Here is a 16,589-nt window from a genome sequence, read left to right as displayed (position 1 = left end):
TGAAACAGGTTCACAAAGTGGACTATTCAAGCCAACTGTGCCAGGTGGAGCCTCCAACACTTCAACAATGACACTAAAACAATATGGAGCATTTAGGGCCAGCGAGGTGGTACCAGTCCACTTATTGACTGAGACAGATGTTCATGCAGGTTGAGCAGAGGGTGAGAAATTTCAGGAATTTGAAATTAACCTCCACCATTTTAGCATTAAAATAGAGTATTTACTAGCACTGATAAATAAATATGTTGCAGAAAAACAAGTGGTTTCTTTTTTTAAGAATCTTAACAAGGAATTCAATTAGGTAACAACTTTAAAATCGAAATCTATCGTCATCAGAGGCATTCAATGAGTTAATGAGGCTATAACTGTACTTACATTATTGTCTGCAGCTGGATTATCTTCACTCATATCAGGGAAAGGTCCTAAAACAAGCAAAAGTCAGCATTTTAGCAACAGATGCACATGTTCTCTTTGAAATAAGCACTTGTCTGGAGTTTTATCAAGGGGAATATTTGCTGTACGTTGTTATCATGTTTTTGCCAAAAGTCAACTGCAATAGGTGTACTCGTGGCCACAGTTAAGAGAAAATACTATAGAATATGGACGTGGGCCATATCTTATCAAAATATTAAACACTGTTTACTGGTTGCAACAAATGCTGGTGCTGAAACTGGAAACCCTTATTCAATTATAACAAGCCTGTAAAGTTCCCAAAGAGGATCAAGTTATACATATCAAAATAAAATTAAATAACATTAATACTTCTGAAAAGTATCCTTTGCAGTACTTCTTATTTCCACATGAGGTCAGTCAATTTCTATCACCCCACAACAAAAGCAGTGAAAAAAAACTGCTTTAAGGTTGCCAAAAAACAAACTGTATCAAGTGACGGCCAAAAATTGAACTTTGAATGAAATTAGGATCTCATACCGTTTTCTGCAGGATCATCTACCAGTTGCTCTTTGCCAAAAAAAGTTTCTCTTCGTTCCCTTTTCAGTGCTTTAATCTGGGGAGAAAAAGGTACACCTTCAATGCAAAATTAAGGGAAGGATTACAATTACAAGGAACAAAAACATTCTCATGGAATCTTCATTAACCTAAATTGCATGAATGACAATGTTGAACATCTTGATTTTAGCCTTGCTTTACACTAAAATATGTATAATTCTGATTCATTTTGGTATGAAAAAGTCACACTGACCTCTCTGAGGAAGCACTCATTTCTTAGTCTGTCTCTAAGCAATTGAATATCAGCATGCCGACTCTCCTCTGAACTCCACTTCAGATTTTGTCGCACGGTCAGCGTCAGATTCTCTGTGTCGTGACAGTACCTCAACAAACGGGCACAATCTGCCCACACCTGTGATAGTCCTGCAGGAGGTGTGGCTAGAGGGTTGGGTGGACTGCCAAAAAAAAACAAGAAAATGACATTGAAAATGATTGACAGTTATTATGAAATACAGAAGTATACATTTTAAGAGGTACTAGATGGTTAAAAAAAACAACATCTTCACTGAATGATGAGTTTTAGTGTACAGTGTATGTTAAGAATGCAAATGATCCTGTCGTTAAAAGTTGAGAGCAATTGCATGCGAAGCCAGCAAGTGTATGTGAACAGTTAATCACTGTTTGTATTGAGTTAAAATCTTACTGCCTGAGGAGCTCCAGCAGCTCTCTGTTGCCTGATGAGTGTGCCAGCTGTAGTGGCGTAACGCCCTCCTTGTTTGGAAGACTGATAGCCATCAGGCCACCAGGCTGACAGAGCAGTAGCTCGGCCAATCGTAACAGACCCCATCGCACGGCCAAGTGGAGCAAAGACTCCTTGGGACTGCGAGCTGCAATAAGATTGCATTAACCTTCAATTGTCGCACTCATGAAACAGTCAGGTGTAGCTATAAAGAGATTAAGCTGTATATTATACGGTAAAAATCAATGACGAGATTAAAATCAAACAAGACAATCTTTATGAAGTACAACTAAAATAATCAACCTATGCATCACCTATTGATTTTTTCATTGGGCCAGCACTAAAATACATTGACACATTGACCCACACACTTTTTCTATTTTTTGTGGTCAGCTATCAGCAGTATAACAAGAAGCTAAAAAGAAAAAGTTGATCATTTTCAACAATGATTATAATTGCTTTGTTCAATTTAATATATCTTGCACATGCAAATTGCATGCTGTTTTTATTTCTGTTTAAACTTGGTTTAAATGAGGATTGTACACTTTGAATGCATCAAATAAGAGGCCTTCTGAGATTGTTTTCAGATAACCCACATTCAAGGTCTGACAAGTATTTGTAAATTGTATAAGGTGAATAGATTAGACAAATGTACTGTTTTCTTAGGGTGTTCATGTCAATATTGGCATTGCTCTTTCAGCTGTGTTTAATAGACTAACAGCATGATTAAAATGATAAAGGTTGGCAAGTTTAAGAACCTATGAGAGCGATAAACACACATTTACCAGGAATGAAAGAGGGTGCTATAACTATATTAGACTTAATTTAGTCTGTTATTTATACATAATGTTAGTGGACGTAAGCCAGGTCATTTGAACAGACGGTGGCATCTAACAAACTTGGTGGTCAGTGAACAAGCCACACACAAATTGAGGTCTGCCTCAGGCAACATCCAGATGGAATGGCTCTATTAACCACATTAGAGGATGCCTAATTAGCCATGATGAATTCAACAGAAGCACGCTTGCGAGCACGATCACTTCCGATTTCGGCCCGGCAAGCTTGCACTGGAAAATGCTAATGATAGTGGAGAAAATACATGGGAGTAGTGCTAAGGAACAAAGTTGAAAAGTTCACCTTCACAATGCAAATGTTGGTGATTTAACCTATAAAGCAGGAATGAAAAATCTACACATGCCAGTAGAAATCTCAGGTTTTGGTGAAAATTACTGCAAAATAAATCTTTTTTTGCACCATTAATGTGAGCTATGAGCTAGAACTCAATGAATTGTGTAAGTGCAAAAAATGAACTAGAAAATCACTCTGACAGAGCAGCCTTCCACTTGAGCCAAATTTAAAGCAGCATATTGGATTTGGTCAAATAGGCACTCCCTTTAAGTATGAAACATGTTTCCGGATCTATGTGACCTTTGACCCCAAAATGTAATCCCTCGTCCGTTTCCTAAAACAAACATAACCAGCGAGTTTGATAACAATCATATTTGTTCTTAAGTTATCTTTAACCCAAACTTCAAACAACAAAGAAACATAAATAACCTGGTAACATCTGTCTAAACTCATTAAATTGAATCACCTTTTGGTTACAGAACAGTAAACTGGGGGCAAAGTTTACTGGTATCTAAGGTATCTTACTATATAGTTAGGATGCCGAGTGCTCACCGTCTCTGTTGGCACCCCCGAGAACGTTCCAATTTGGAGGAATAGCCAGGTTGGCGATAGCGAGGGCTACATTTCGATCCATAGCCCAGCGGGTGCTCTGATGGCCCAGGTTGAAGAGGCTGCTAAGGTCTTTGTGATCCATGAAGCTCAAATCATTTCCATTGGTGACCAGGTACTCTGCCAGGTCCTGAGAATTATTATAACCAGTTATTTTGTGCCCATACTTTGTTATGAATCATAATTGGCACATTTTACTACATTTGCTCAAAGTGACTGCATAAGAACACAATATTATTTATTAAAGAAATGACATTTCCACACACACACACACACACACACACACACACACACACACACTTGTACCTGGGCATCATCTTGGACATACTCCAACATTGCACCGCCCACCCATGTAGGAGGTGTGGTTTTGGAACACAAGTAGGCTTGCACAGACACTACCTCAGAGAGGTTATGCCCTAAAAAAAATATTTAAAATGCATATATTACTTCAAGTTTTTAAATTTCACAGAGATCTGAGGCTTAGTCAAGTAAAACAACACTTTACCCAAAAAATAATAATAATAGTACATGTAGATATTAAGTAAATAAAGTATCATCCACAGCACTCCTAAGCGTCTTTGTATTCAATCAAAATATTTTACCTGACTGATAATGCTTATTGTGCTTGAAATAAAAATCTTTCTGCGATACTTTGATAATAATGCTTTATTTTCTTGACCAAGGGAGGAACCTTTGATGTATAGCTACTTTTTTTTTTGCAATTGTTGTAGCAGGCATGTGGCATGTGCGACCACTTGGCGTCTCTGTTAATGTGCACAGAGGCTCAGTAATGTTGATATATTGTTTGTAGAGCAGTGCCCCTCCTGAGAGGAAGCTGATAAGATTCTGTATGTTTCCAGACATCAGGTCACAGAATGTTAAAGTGCACGTCATGGTGTGTGTGTCTGTGTGTGTGCGTGCGTGCGTGTGTGTATGTGCATGCACGTTTGTGTGCATACAGCGTGTGATTGCAATGGTGATATCCACTTCCTGACTATATCACAGACAGGATAGAAAACAGCAGACTTTCCAGAGGAGGGGATCCATAGTAACCCTTTTTAGAGTGCTTATTTAATTCATTGGCTGTCACTGACATCTTAGCTGGGAAGGCTGGCAGCGACGTAGTCTCTGGCACTGAAACATGAGCAGCCATTGATCGGAGTTGGGATTAAATGGACATCTGTCGTCGAGAATGGCAGCGACTGAGTTAATCACATTCAACTCGACATGAAAAGTGACAATGGCAGTCCATTTTCTTGGATGGGAACCACCATGAAGGCATGTCCTTTTGCCGGGCTTCTACAATTTGTGGCCTCATCTCATCTTGTTGACCCCATAAAAAGGTGACCATTCAATTGCATAACTAATGATGTCCTTTTCTGTTTACCAAAGCGTGATTGTCTGTTCTCTGTTAATTCATTTTAATCATTTTAAATTCATTATTTTTAACCGCTTATGAATTTATTTTCAAAAATAAAAATAGAAACTAGAGGTCGGCCAAATTAAAATTAAGCCATACTTGCTCGATTGGGCACTCCCTTTACGTTTGAAAAAAGTTATGGCAAAAGGCCTTTTTTGGATTTCTGTGACCTTTGACCTGATTACAGAAATATTTCATCACTACAGACCTCATGTTGAGCACCTGCTTTACACATTTAAACAGTTTAATCATAGTTCTAAACTTGCAAGTCGATCAGTGTCACAAAGCAGATTATTTTAGACTTTATGACTTGAACATACCAGGCACGATGAAGCACAGCATGACATCTCTCTGAGCCCTCGTAATATGGACCAATGTGGATCCTTCTAGAACAATGAAAACTTCGGCATCATCCAGCATGGAATCCAGTCCTTCTAATAAAGCGAAAACCTTTGCCTGGCCCTGAAGTAAAAAGAGTTGAAAGACAAGGGGATTTAATAAGATTTAAACAAGCAAAAAACTGTATAGCTCACTTTAAAAACGGGATTTCTATACTGGTGCAGATTTGTAAATATTTGACTGCCACACTAAATCTCTGGGCAGATTTTTCTCTTGGGGAAAGAATAAAAGTTCCCCCTCAATAAAAATAGGAATGCCATTTTAGTGTTTAGCAAGGACCTGAATTCATCCCTAGAAGCCAGAACATTTTGGATGGCTGATCAGAGGGAGAAGAACGTGATTTAGAGCTCAGCCATTGTGTAAAGCCATTGACTTATGGAAGCCAAGATAATTATGTCAGGAGGCATGTGTTGAGTTCTTTAAGATGTGGGTCAAATGGTATATACATGCAAGTGATTTAGGTGGGCTGAAAAAAAATATGTATACTACACTGAAGACTGTACACAGACAGAGAAAAGAAGGGATTTTCATAAAGTGGTGTATAAATCCATTAATGATTCTCACTATAAAAAGGCATTGATCTTCCACTGCTGACTATTAGCTAAACTTATGTGTTCATAAGATGGTCTGATGAAAATAAAAAGGCATGAAAAACATTTTGACGCGGTTTACAAGAATAGAATGAGATAATGGACTTTGTGGGACAATTTATAACCTGGCAAATGTCTCTGAGTAACCTAACAGCATCCCGAGTCGTTCTCTTACGTTGAACAGCAGCTCGCACTAGTTGCACTGGGGAGGAATAAATCTGTTGCCAAAGACATCAAGCAATGGCCTCAATAGTGAAGCTAGTGTGTGAATTATTCTGGGAAGCAGATCAAGTGAGTGAGGTTCTGAAAATGAGACAGGCTGAAAGGCAGAAAGCACGGCGAAAGCGGCAATTATGAAGATGACCTTGAAAGATGGTGTTTTTGGAATACTCAGATTGTGTGGTGAGAAAGCATGGGATTCACAAAGTACTTTCAGTTTTTTTCCTATTCTATTTCCCTTTTATTCACATCATTCTATGCTTTGATACTGGATGACTGAAAGAGACAATGGCGATGGGCGGCCACTTTATTAGGCATACCTGTCCACATGGCTGAAACTACAATGACATGTATAGAATAGACATGATTAAGACTGTCTATGCCTGCCAACATCAGAATAGATAATATTAACATATGATTTGAGTGGCGTTGAATATCGCATGAAAGGAGGGACTAAATTGTATAAAAGAAAAGAAAACCTTTCAATGATCTCGTGTTCCCTTCTCAAATTTTAGTTCTCAAGTCAAAACAAAAAATGTTTTGTTGTCAATGTTTTAGTAGTCCTTTACTCCTTTCAAAATATAAACAAATAGAAAACCTGCAGCAAACCAGAATGTTTGCTGTTTATTGTCTTTCCACTGTTGTTTGTTTTAGTTTTTCATCACTTAAGACCAAAAAAAAAAATGGCAAATATGACAAACAACATCGTTTTTGTCTCACTTACTAAACAGGTGCAAATGCTGGCAAATAGTTGCTAAAAAATGGACTCATTGGAAAACAAGAAGCATTTCCTTAAGCATTATAAACAAGACATGGTATCTATTTGTTTAACCTTTCAATGGCCTCCGTGTGACAAAGAAAGTGACGTGAGTAAATTTTAAAAGAATAAAATGTGTTGACAGTGGAGGAAATAAAACGTGTATTTGACCTACATATTAATATTTGCATTGCTGTTGGGATCAAGTGTGTAAGGTCATGTGAAAAATATTTACCCTGGCCACATTAATTGATTGATAGATTTATTATCCCACAAATACATCAAATGCACGGTAAATAAATGTGCTATTCAAGTAGTTAGTAATACAAAAAAATAGGACCGAGGTTTGAATCAAATGGTTACTTATTTGCCACCCAAGTAAACTATTCATTGTTGCATTGACTGATGGGTATTTTTTCCCCTCAAAAACTCCAATTCAAATGCCTTGCTTGACTCATTGAAAGATTTATGAAGGTCCTTCAATGATCATAGTAAAAAAAAATACTTCAACCGCAATGGCAATGCACAACACAGTCCCAATTGTGTTATATTTAAAAAGGATTTATCTCAAACAATATGGACCTAAAAGGAGGAGCTAAAAGGAGGACCTAAAAGGACTTAATGGACTTAATGTTGTCTTGCTATCTTTCAACATATCAATGGAATAAGGTTTACATCTGAGCTGAAAACTGGAGCACCTCATGTACTCACATAAAGAGGTACTTTTCTTCTGCTTAGCTCCATATTTGCTGCACCTGCTGGGGAAAAAATAGCAGTAAAACAGACATTGAAGTAAGGACACAAGTTATTCATTCATTTTCTGAGCTGCTTTATCCTCATTGGGGTCTGGGGGGAAGGCGATGGAGCCTATTCCAGCTGACTTCGGGGCCAGAGAAGGGGGACACACCAGGATTCGGTTGTCAGCCAATCACAGGGAAAAGGAGACAGGACGACCATGCACACACACCCATACCTAGGGGCAATTTAGAGTGTCCAATAAGCATACCATGCATGTCTTTGGAATGTGGAAGCAAAGCAGAGTACCTGGAGAAAACCCACACAGGCCCGAGGAGAACATGCAAACTCCACACAGGTGGGCCGACCTGGATTTGAACCCAGGTCCCCCACTGTGAGGCCAGGGTGTTAACCACTCAATCCACCCGGCCAACCCGGACATAAGCTAATTATCCATAAATTCGTTAAACCTGGTTCATCTTGAACAGGTTGGCAAACTTCCATGCAAGGCAGAATCACTTCGTGGGACAGGTTTAGCTCATAAATTGAGTGTCTTCATTTTCTCAAGTAAATTGAATATCTTAATTGGTTGTACTTTTTAGCCTTGTGCACAAGATGTTCTATGCAATCTAATTTGATAATCGGGCACAAGTGCACTGTGTGCATATCCTTGGCTGTCTTTTCAACGAGTAAACAAAACAAAAACTATTTGAAACTTGCAAACTTAGGATTCTTTTATAGGACTACTCTTATTCTCTTATTGATGGTCTGTACTCACCTGGGTGGATGCGAGACTAAAAATCCCACGAAGAAAACTCAAAGTTCAACAGCTACAAGAACGGATGCCTCGGTTCCATGATTTCTCTGGCTGTATGTCTCGAAGCAGCGTGAATAACTACATAATATAAGTATACGTATTCGAGGTGGGCACTAGTCAAAGTGGGAGTGGCGTCTCCATTATACACAGTAGGGCATCCTCCACAAAGCGAGATTGAGTTTGACGTGAGGTACCGCGGAACGTCCATTTTCAAAGTATAAATTGCTTGGTTAGCAGAGCCATCCAAAGGAGATAAGTGATACTGCATGTCAAACGGCAATTTAGGAGGAAAGGTGGCTTTTGGTTTACATACAAGTATATACTGTTAAAAAATACCACATATGACATCTCAATTTCATTTACTTGTAATCACTCGATGTTGATTTAATGTATTATGAAAGTTATTTTTTCAGCAACACATTTGTCGTTGAATATAAGGGGTTAACATCATGCAAGCGTTGAAAAGCCCACTTTCTACAATGAAAAGTATGATAAAAGTTGTTAAATATAAAACATTTATTTTTTTCCAGAAAATCATGATACACAAAAGCAGATTTTATTAAAACATGAGTGTTTAAGAGTTTTTTGAAACATCAACCATACTGATGAGACAAGGAGAATAAGGCTGTCACATTAGGTGAGACAGTCTGATGACTGTTTTTATTTCTTTTTGTCCCCAAGAATTGAGATCCATCCCGGTCAGGTAGCCTGGAGCTGAGGTCCCGAAGTAATGATATTTCCCTCAGCCAGGCCATTGGGTCTTTCCACAACTGGGCACGGCACCTCCTTCCTCGGTAGACGGGAGGCAAAGACAGTGTCCAGCATGCCCAAGACTTCTAGGAGGTCTTGCTGGTAGTCAAGTTCCCTCTCTAGCAGATCTTGGAGACGCAAAAGCTGGCGGTCCACGATGGATGACTGGCCAACGACAGACTGATAAATGTCCAGCATCAACTCGGCCGCTATGACGAGGACGGGAGCAAACCTAGGGTCGACCAGGTTTCTGAAAAAGATTTCAATATTTTAATGACAATTCAAAAAACAAATTTAAACAATAAAAATATTCTGTTATAAGTATACCAAAACACTAGCATTGGAGTTACAATTCATAAACAACAAAATGAAATTTGTGACACTTGGGCAGCATTTAAAATCTCACCCTATTAAAAAGTTAAGTAAGTGAGAAAGTTCTTTTTCATCCCGTCCGGCTAAAGCGTTCTTCAAAGTTCCTCTTCGATCCAACTCCTTTATAACAGCGACAGGAATTTCTGGTTTCCTGTGTCTCGTCCATGACTGCAAACCAATAAATTCCTGTGAGTATTTCAGTCCAATACCAAATGATGGTGAGCTAGAAGACCTCAGTTTGAAAATACCTCCATAGCCGCATCCAATGCCTTGGTAACATTGAAGCTTTTTAACTGTTTATCATATTTTGCCAAATACTGCTTGACAGGCTTACTGACGAGATAGTCATCCTTTGGGGGAAAAAAATGGACCAATGATTAGTTCGGCAATTTCATTTTTCATTTGCGCATAATTTGGCTTTTCCAAGAATTTAAACAGCTACTCATTGAGTAAAATTATGAAAATAAAGCTTACTTGTTTTGGAATGTAGTTCTTCCCTTTAACAAATATACGATATGCTGGCCGCCGCCGTTGTTGACCTAACGGTTTATTTGACTCCTCAGGGCTTTTCCTGTGTTTGATGCTAAGGATACCATTTGTCATTCCCACAGTAAGTGTCTGGTCCTCTGGCTGCAAAAAATCATTAATAAACAAACATTTCATAATTATGATAAATATGGAAAAAATGACGATTTATTTTCCCTTACAGCCAAAGCCAGACTGAGAATGGAGGACGCATAGTCGAAGTTGTGAACCACTTTATAGTTGGTTGTATTGTATACTTTGACATGCCTGAAAAGACAAAGAATATTTGATCAGAATTCACACAAAAATAAATAAAATGGACACACAAAGCATCATTAGGGTGTCATAACAAGCAAAATTGTGTGTTGTTTATAGTGGAATTTAAAAAATAAATAAATCAGCAGAAGGACCTTCAAACTATTCCACAAAGATGAATTAAAATCTATTATTCCAACTAAACAAGGATACATTTTTACCAATCACCTTTTATTAAAAGCAGCATTGTTTATTAATCTGTGTGGGATCAGCATGATTCCTGGGATGTTCAATATATACTAATTTTTAAAAGAAAATGTGGGAAAACCTTAAAAATGTACATACTTTCCATTATACAGTAATAATTTGTTTATCTACCTGTCCAGTGAGGCTGACAGGAGCCTTTGGCCATTGCTGCTAAGACACAAGCAGGTCACTGTTTTGTGATGGTTCCTCAGTGACACCAATGGCTGACCACCTTTCAGTAGATCCCACACTTTGACGTAGCGCCCCCCTGAAAAGATCACATAAAGATATGAAAGGAGTTAAAAGAAAATTTTAGACCTTGCTTCAACATAGGGGGACAGAATAGACCTAGTCTAGACACCTTAAACTGTTTTTGTAACCATTTGGGACAGAGATGGCCTGCCTCTCCTAGTCAAAATATTTGTAACACCTAGCCTCATGAATGGCACCCAATGATTCAAATGGGTACCACATTTTGAATTATAGCAAAATAAAAATTGTATTTTTTGTAAACAAAGCGGTTAAAATATGTGTTTTGCTTTATTTTAAAACAAGAAACGGGCCAAATCCAGAACAAAAAAATAAAAATGCAATACCTGCTGACACAAGGAGTCCCTCAGAATGGTACAGGAGCACACTTTCCACCGGCTGGCCATGATTCATAGTCATTACAGATTTATCCACTCTGGCGTCAAACAATTTCACTGTGTGGTCATATGATCCTATGTGAAGGAAAATGTCAAATTTTACACTCATCATTGTGCCTTACTTGCGTCTGCCTCATTCACTTTACTCACCCGTAAAGAAAAGATCTCTATTGAGTTTGCTGGAAACGCCACAGCGAATGTAATCGGTGTGCTCTCTATAGCTGGTAAGCTCGGTCTCATTAGGGATGTCCCAAAGTCTACAGGTGCAGTCATCCGCCCCAGTGAAAATCTGGTAGCGATCCGAGGTGAAATCAGTCACGTGTACAGCTCTGAGTGGATTAGAGTGACAAGAGAGTTAGATACCTACTTATCAATATTCAATTCCTTTTCTGGATCACTAAGGAATTCATCACACAACCTCAAAACAACTCTTAGTAATGACTTACTTATACAGTATAAAACACACACACAAAAACAAGGGCAATTCCTACTTTTTGTGTCCTCTGAACATTCTAAGTGCCACCTTGGCGGTCACATCGAACAGCCGCACAACAGAGTCCTCACATCCCGCCACTAGCATCTGACCATCTGAACGGAACCTCCCGCAATAGGCGGTATCTTTAAACCGTGTGAACGACTTTACTGGTTCCTGGGAAAATGGGCCATAAATGTGGATCTGAAGAGAGAGGGTAAAATGGAAAATTGTATGTGAATACTACAGAACATAAGATTTACAATTGTAAGTTAGATCAATTTTTAAAAGACAGCTCTTCGTACTCGTGTGAATGCTGTTACTGCAAAGTTATGTGGAGCAACAGGAGAGAAGTCGATATTTGTCACTGATGCAAATTCTTTTATCTGTACTGGAGCCTGTGAGAAGACAAAACAAATTACAGATTACAAGTGAAAACCAACGACATAAAATATGAGGCATTGTCTGATTCAAAGACTCACCTTGTAGTTTTTCCAGTACAGAGTATCTTGTGTGACTTTCTCACCAAGTTTAGGATAAACTGCAATTTTTGTAGGTTTAAACAACGCCATTTCTACGTCTGTCACAGTGATTCCTTTGGTCCCAATAGACAGGAAAATAAAAAATAAAACATTGTACAGTCAAAACAAAGCAGCAAATCTGGTCCACTCGGCTACTACGTATTTGTAAATAAACTAACAGTGATGAGTTGTAAGTAAAAGACAAGAATCCGTTAAAAAAAGAGGTAGAGTGAGAAATACTTTTTATACTAATGAGATAGCAAGAAAGATTGAGAGATACGGTGAACAGACTATAAAATAAAAACAATTAAAACCAGCATATCATTCTGCAACCCATAATAGAAGCGAGCCAACGTGTTCAACACAGCAAAGTTAGCAACATTGGCTACTAAATCACAAGCAGTGGGTCTCACCTTTTGAAATACGAGTCAGGTGGGTTCTACAGCTCAAATGAAGACAATTAAATAGGTTGATATGAAGATCGATTACTGGGAGAATCAAAATTTAGTAATTATATTGAGTTATCACGTTTCCAAAGGCCCCTGCGGAGGCCGCCATGATGGTTTGTCTTCACTTCCGTTTTATTTTTCCGTAACGTAACACTACGGGTCACTGAATGTGATTTTACGAATACATAAATGTAAATAAAGCTATTTACACATAATAAAATTACTCGGAAAAAATACTTAAAATTTAAAAATATATACATAGTTTGGTCTTTCAAAAAACATTTTCCGGTAAGAAAGGTTCACCAATGCGTCACTTCCAGTTGCTGCCCCTTTCTTCGAGCTTCTATCGGTTTAGCGAGCCGCGTGATAACACACTCCCAGGTCGGTTTATTTAATTTGAGACTATATGAAGCAATTATACTTTATCTGTAGTGTGTGGAGCCTGGGAAAAAGATTAGATTTCCCAAGGACCAATACAAACATCCGATGTGTGCTTATAATTATTTACTGAGGCCGTAGCGATAACTATTAGCTTGGGTGGCTATCTAATATTAGGTTTCTTAAAAGCGAGGCTGATAGGCAACACTCTTTGATATGTAAATTGTTTCCAACTAAGGAAGAAAAGTCATTAAAATTAATTGAATATTTTTAAGAATATTTCATGTTGTCCAAACCTACTGCTTGCGGATATTTTTAATCTATTGACATCTATAAGCACGCAAAAGCCTCCCATTCAAAATGGATTGAACGTCTTGCACCTTATATGACAGCCAATGAGTTAAAATATGTGCATTGGTTTAGGGGAAAAATCATAGTGATTACTTGCCACAATGCTTCAACCACATGCCATATATAAGAATAAAATGCAATATTTGTTGTGGCACTGCTCAATCATTTTCAGCACAAAACTGAAAATAAATTTTTCTTTAAACATATATTTTATAACATAGCTCCTTGAGTTTCATTCATCACTTTCTGTACTTAGATGAAGGAGTCCATTATGAACCAGGAGAAGCTTGCCAAACTGCAGGCGCAGGTCCGCATAGGTGGCAAGGTGTGTTGGCATACAAGACAGAAATGTTTGAATTCCTGTAAACTGACTTGGTTAGCTGAAATTCTGTTCACTTTTAAAGGGATCAGCACGCAGAAAGAAGAAGGTGGTACACAGGACAGCAACTGCAGATGACAAGAAGCTGCAATTCTCCCTCAAGAAGCTGGGTGTCAACAATATCTCTGGCATTGAGGAGGTGCGGATAATGCCGTCAGGCTTGGAATCTTCCGTTATGAAGACTCACTCCCCCTTTTATCTCCATAGGTGAATATGTTCACAAACCAGGGCACAGTCATCCATTTTAACAACCCAAAAGTGCAGGCATCCTTGGCAGCCAACACCTTCACCATTACAGGCCATGCTGAGAACAAACAGCTCACGGAGATGCTCCCCGGAATCCTAAACCAGCTCGGGGCGGACAGTCTTACCAGCCTCAGGAGATTAGCAGAGACACTACCCAAGCCAAGTAGGAAGGACACTTTCCATCCACCAATTTTGCCTGTAAAAATCCCTAATTGTGTACCATCATTTTGTTTTTTTCCTAGTGGGAGAGAGCAAAGCACCTATGGTCACTGTCGAAGAGGAGGATGACGAAGTTCCTGGTGAGCAATAGCAGAAAATATACAACTTTGCGATTTTTAACTTTTGGCGATAAAAATGTTGGTCTGAACACAAAACAGCATTTGGCAACAGGCGTCATTTGAGCGATGCATTGACATTTGCTAAATAGAGGCATAGTGAAGATATAATCGACAAATAGCCTTGCAATAGGATGTCAACCAATATGGGGTGTCACCTGAAGCCGTTTAGCCATAACTTCTAATGAGAATACAACAACCATCAAACATCCTTTCTAAACATCTTTCCTTTTTTTTTAGATCTTGTTGAGAACTTCGATGAAGCTTCCAAGAACGAAGCCAACTAACATACCCCGACAAACACGAACTCTTAACTCATTTTCCTTGTCTGTTATGACTGCAAGTCAATTAAATTTGAGTTAAAATGAGTGAAAGTGAACATTACGGTTCTCAAAATACAAAAAACATTCAACCGCTCTCATTCATCTCACTGCTGCCACTCCATATTTGTGATGCGAACACAATGCGTGATTGCGTAGAGCTCTCACATAATAAAGATTACATTTAAACCACGTGTTCAGTTTGGTCTTTTTACGTATACAGGATTTCTTCATAATAAAACTAAGCAGAGGAATTTTCTTTTTAGTGACGAACAAGAAAATCCATTACTCATTATTTAATCAGATACAAGTTGAGAAGAGAACCTCAGAGAAAGATAACTCTGCCCCTCTTTATCTGAAAGTGAAGATCAACAAAACCACAGAAAATAACAGTCAACTAAACCGAAACCTGCGTAAAGAGGATACTGATCATAAATGGTCTATTACTTTAAAGTACTTACAACCAATAGTCCATCTATCACTCAACTTAAATAGGCTCTGGCTATCCGTGGCCTGAATTAATATGAATTAAAATCAACAAACTCATTTAAATTGACACATTAGAATCGATGTGATCAAGGATTACCATTTTTGCAATACATATTCGCCACTATGGTATTAAAAATACCGTAACTAGAATCCTTTAGAGTTCTTGTCAACTTTAAAAGATGAAATTTCATTGTATAACATGAGGCAACACTACAGGAAACGTGAGTTCCGGTTTCTAGAGTTAAACAACTCCACTCAGAGAAAGGACATTTATCTGCAATATGAGTAGGAGGAAGTTTTAAGATAATATTGGCCGGAATTTGGGGATGCCCATTAACTGACTTGTAAGTGGGGAAATTCCTTTATGGGACATCCCTCTGCCATCTTTTCCTAGAGAGCTGTATGCACTATTAATCCCCTGCCGCATCTGGCGTAAATGTATTGAATGCTTCTTTTTGTCATTAAATGAGAAATTTTAGCGTGATTGAGTCGTAAAAGAAAGAGTCTACTATTGATGTCAATAAATGTCCAGTTGGTTTGAAATAGCAGGGCTAGATGAAGATGATCATGTTTCCGTGCCATTGACAAAGATTTACGTCCATTTTTTTTTAGGAAGGCTGCCATAGATCATTCCCTACCTCCCAGTTAAAATGGACATTTATCACTGCAAATGAGAAGCAACAAGTTTAAAGATACCCCTCTTACCTGTGGTATATAGTTCTCCAGGTACTCCGATTTCCTCCCAAATCTCCAAAACATACATTTGAAATTGTGGCTATTTTCTCAACACATGGTCAGCTCACTTTTAATGATGCTTAAGTTTTCAACTGACTGATGAAGCAAAATTGTTTTATAAAACACAATAATATTCAATATCAATCTATTCAATGGGTAAGGAAAATACTAATAGCAATTAGGGGCACCCCCCCTTAACCCACAGAAATACTCACACAAGCACTCTAGTATCATATCTTATCTGATTTGAAACCACCCCGCTTTTTTTCCTCTTCGTATGAAATACAACATACAAGACAACCAAAAGGAAATGCCCTGAGACAGACTGCTGATTGTATTTTCGATGTCCCAAAGTTCCTCCCTCAAATTTATGTGGGTGTTTATCAATATGGAGCTGATATTTGACTATAAAAATGAGCCTTTGCCACTTATTGGTGCATCCGTTCATCAGATCAATTGGACTTCTGCTCTTCTTTTATCCGCAGCATAATTTCACCAGAATGGTAAGGGAAAGGCACAGTTGGAATACAGTGTTTATTTTTCATATTTAAATGATTATCAATTGTTATTTGATTCCCCCAGACATCCATGTGGATACTGGTTTTCCTATTCATCAGACACATGCGAGTAGATGGACTGGACATGTTCCCAGAAAGATGTATGTGTTTTTACCATTTTTTCAATTTTTTTCTTTCTTCATCTCCTTATACATAACACAGTTTCTAACTCCCAATATGTGTATTTATCATGTTGAAGAA

At 38.2% G+C, this 16,589-nt stretch overlaps 3 protein-coding genes across 8 annotated transcripts in view; 1 reads left to right on the top strand and 2 right to left on the bottom strand.

Moving 5' to 3' along the window:
* LOC144195261 (rho guanine nucleotide exchange factor 28-like) overlaps positions 1-8,483 on the bottom strand; it is a 31,402-nt gene extending 22,919 nt beyond the window's left edge. For 3 of the 6 annotated variants that reach the window (XM_077714765.1, XM_077714770.1, XM_077714767.1), the window contains exons 1-9: positions 8,323-8,482; positions 7,521-7,567; positions 5,165-5,306; positions 3,731-3,840; positions 3,368-3,554; positions 1,652-1,835; positions 1,202-1,403; positions 931-1,006; positions 376-422 (exon numbers count right to left, since the gene is read on the bottom strand). In XM_077714765.1, the coding sequence (XP_077570891.1) occupies positions 376-422; positions 931-1,006; positions 1,202-1,403; positions 1,652-1,835; positions 3,368-3,554; positions 3,731-3,840; positions 5,165-5,306; positions 7,521-7,553 (981 nt within the window). In that variant the 5' untranslated portion in view covers positions 7,554-7,567; positions 8,323-8,482. Of the gene's footprint in view, positions 1-375; positions 423-930; positions 1,007-1,201; positions 1,404-1,651; positions 1,836-3,367; positions 3,555-3,730; positions 3,841-5,164; positions 5,307-7,520; positions 7,568-8,322 lie in introns of all 6 variants that reach the window. The other 3 variants (XM_077714766.1, XM_077714771.1, XM_077714768.1) reach the window with 3 other exon arrangements.
* A 372-nt stretch (positions 8,484-8,855) lies between these two features.
* Positions 8,856-12,737, bottom strand: utp15 (UTP15 small subunit processome component). The gene is made up of 12 exons (XM_077714773.1): positions 12,563-12,737; positions 12,111-12,223; positions 11,934-12,026; positions 11,648-11,832; positions 11,307-11,485; positions 11,106-11,231; positions 10,642-10,777; positions 10,191-10,275; positions 9,958-10,113; positions 9,732-9,833; positions 9,518-9,651; positions 8,856-9,361 (listed from the first exon to the last, which is right to left on the bottom strand). The coding sequence occupies exons 2-12, from the start codon at positions 12,198-12,200 to the stop codon at positions 9,061-9,063; spliced, it is 1,587 nt and encodes a 528-aa protein (XP_077570899.1). The 5' UTR covers positions 12,201-12,223; positions 12,563-12,737; the 3' UTR covers positions 8,856-9,060.
* A 123-nt stretch (positions 12,738-12,860) lies between these two features.
* Positions 12,861-14,799, top strand: LOC144195268 (transcription factor BTF3-like). Its single transcript, XM_077714781.1, has 6 exons — positions 12,861-12,979; positions 13,584-13,652; positions 13,732-13,845; positions 13,914-14,115; positions 14,195-14,251; positions 14,528-14,799. Exons 2-6 carry the CDS (start codon positions 13,584-13,586, stop codon positions 14,572-14,574), a joined length of 489 nt encoding a protein of 162 aa, XP_077570907.1. The 5' UTR covers positions 12,861-12,979; the 3' UTR covers positions 14,575-14,799.
* The last annotated feature ends 1,790 nt before the right edge of the window (positions 14,800-16,589 follow it).

Source organism: Stigmatopora nigra, chromosome 4, assembly GCF_051989575.1.
Source record: "Stigmatopora nigra isolate UIUO_SnigA chromosome 4, RoL_Snig_1.1, whole genome shotgun sequence".
Lineage (NCBI taxonomy): Eukaryota > Metazoa > Chordata > Actinopteri > Syngnathiformes > Syngnathidae > Stigmatopora > Stigmatopora nigra.
The sequence above is the reverse complement of the archived record's forward strand: the minus strand, read 5'-3'. Positions and strand labels throughout refer to the sequence as shown.

Excerpts from the sequence above, each read along its gene's own strand:
- utp15 (XM_077714773.1), bottom strand. The coding sequence starts at position 12,200 with ATGGCGTTGTTTAAACCTACAAAAATTGCAGTTTATCCTAAACTTGGT. Across the intron at positions 11,486-11,647 it reads ATGTTCAGAGGACACAAAAA|AGCTGTACACGTGACTGATT; the intron begins GTAGGAATTGCC and ends TAATCCACTCAG. Across the intron at positions 10,276-10,641 it reads CTGTCAGCCTCACTGGACAG|GCATGTCAAAGTATACAATA; the intron begins GTAGATAAACAA and ends TTGTCTTTTCAG.
- LOC144195268 (XM_077714781.1), top strand. The coding sequence starts at position 13,584 with ATGAAGGAGTCCATTATGAACCAGGAGAAGCTTGCCAAACTGCAGGCG. Across the intron at positions 14,116-14,194 it reads AGAGACACTACCCAAGCCAA|TGGGAGAGAGCAAAGCACCT; the intron begins GTAGGAAGGACA and ends TTTTTTTCCTAG. Across the intron at positions 14,252-14,527 it reads GGAGGATGACGAAGTTCCTG|ATCTTGTTGAGAACTTCGAT; the intron begins GTGAGCAATAGC and ends CTTTTTTTTTAG.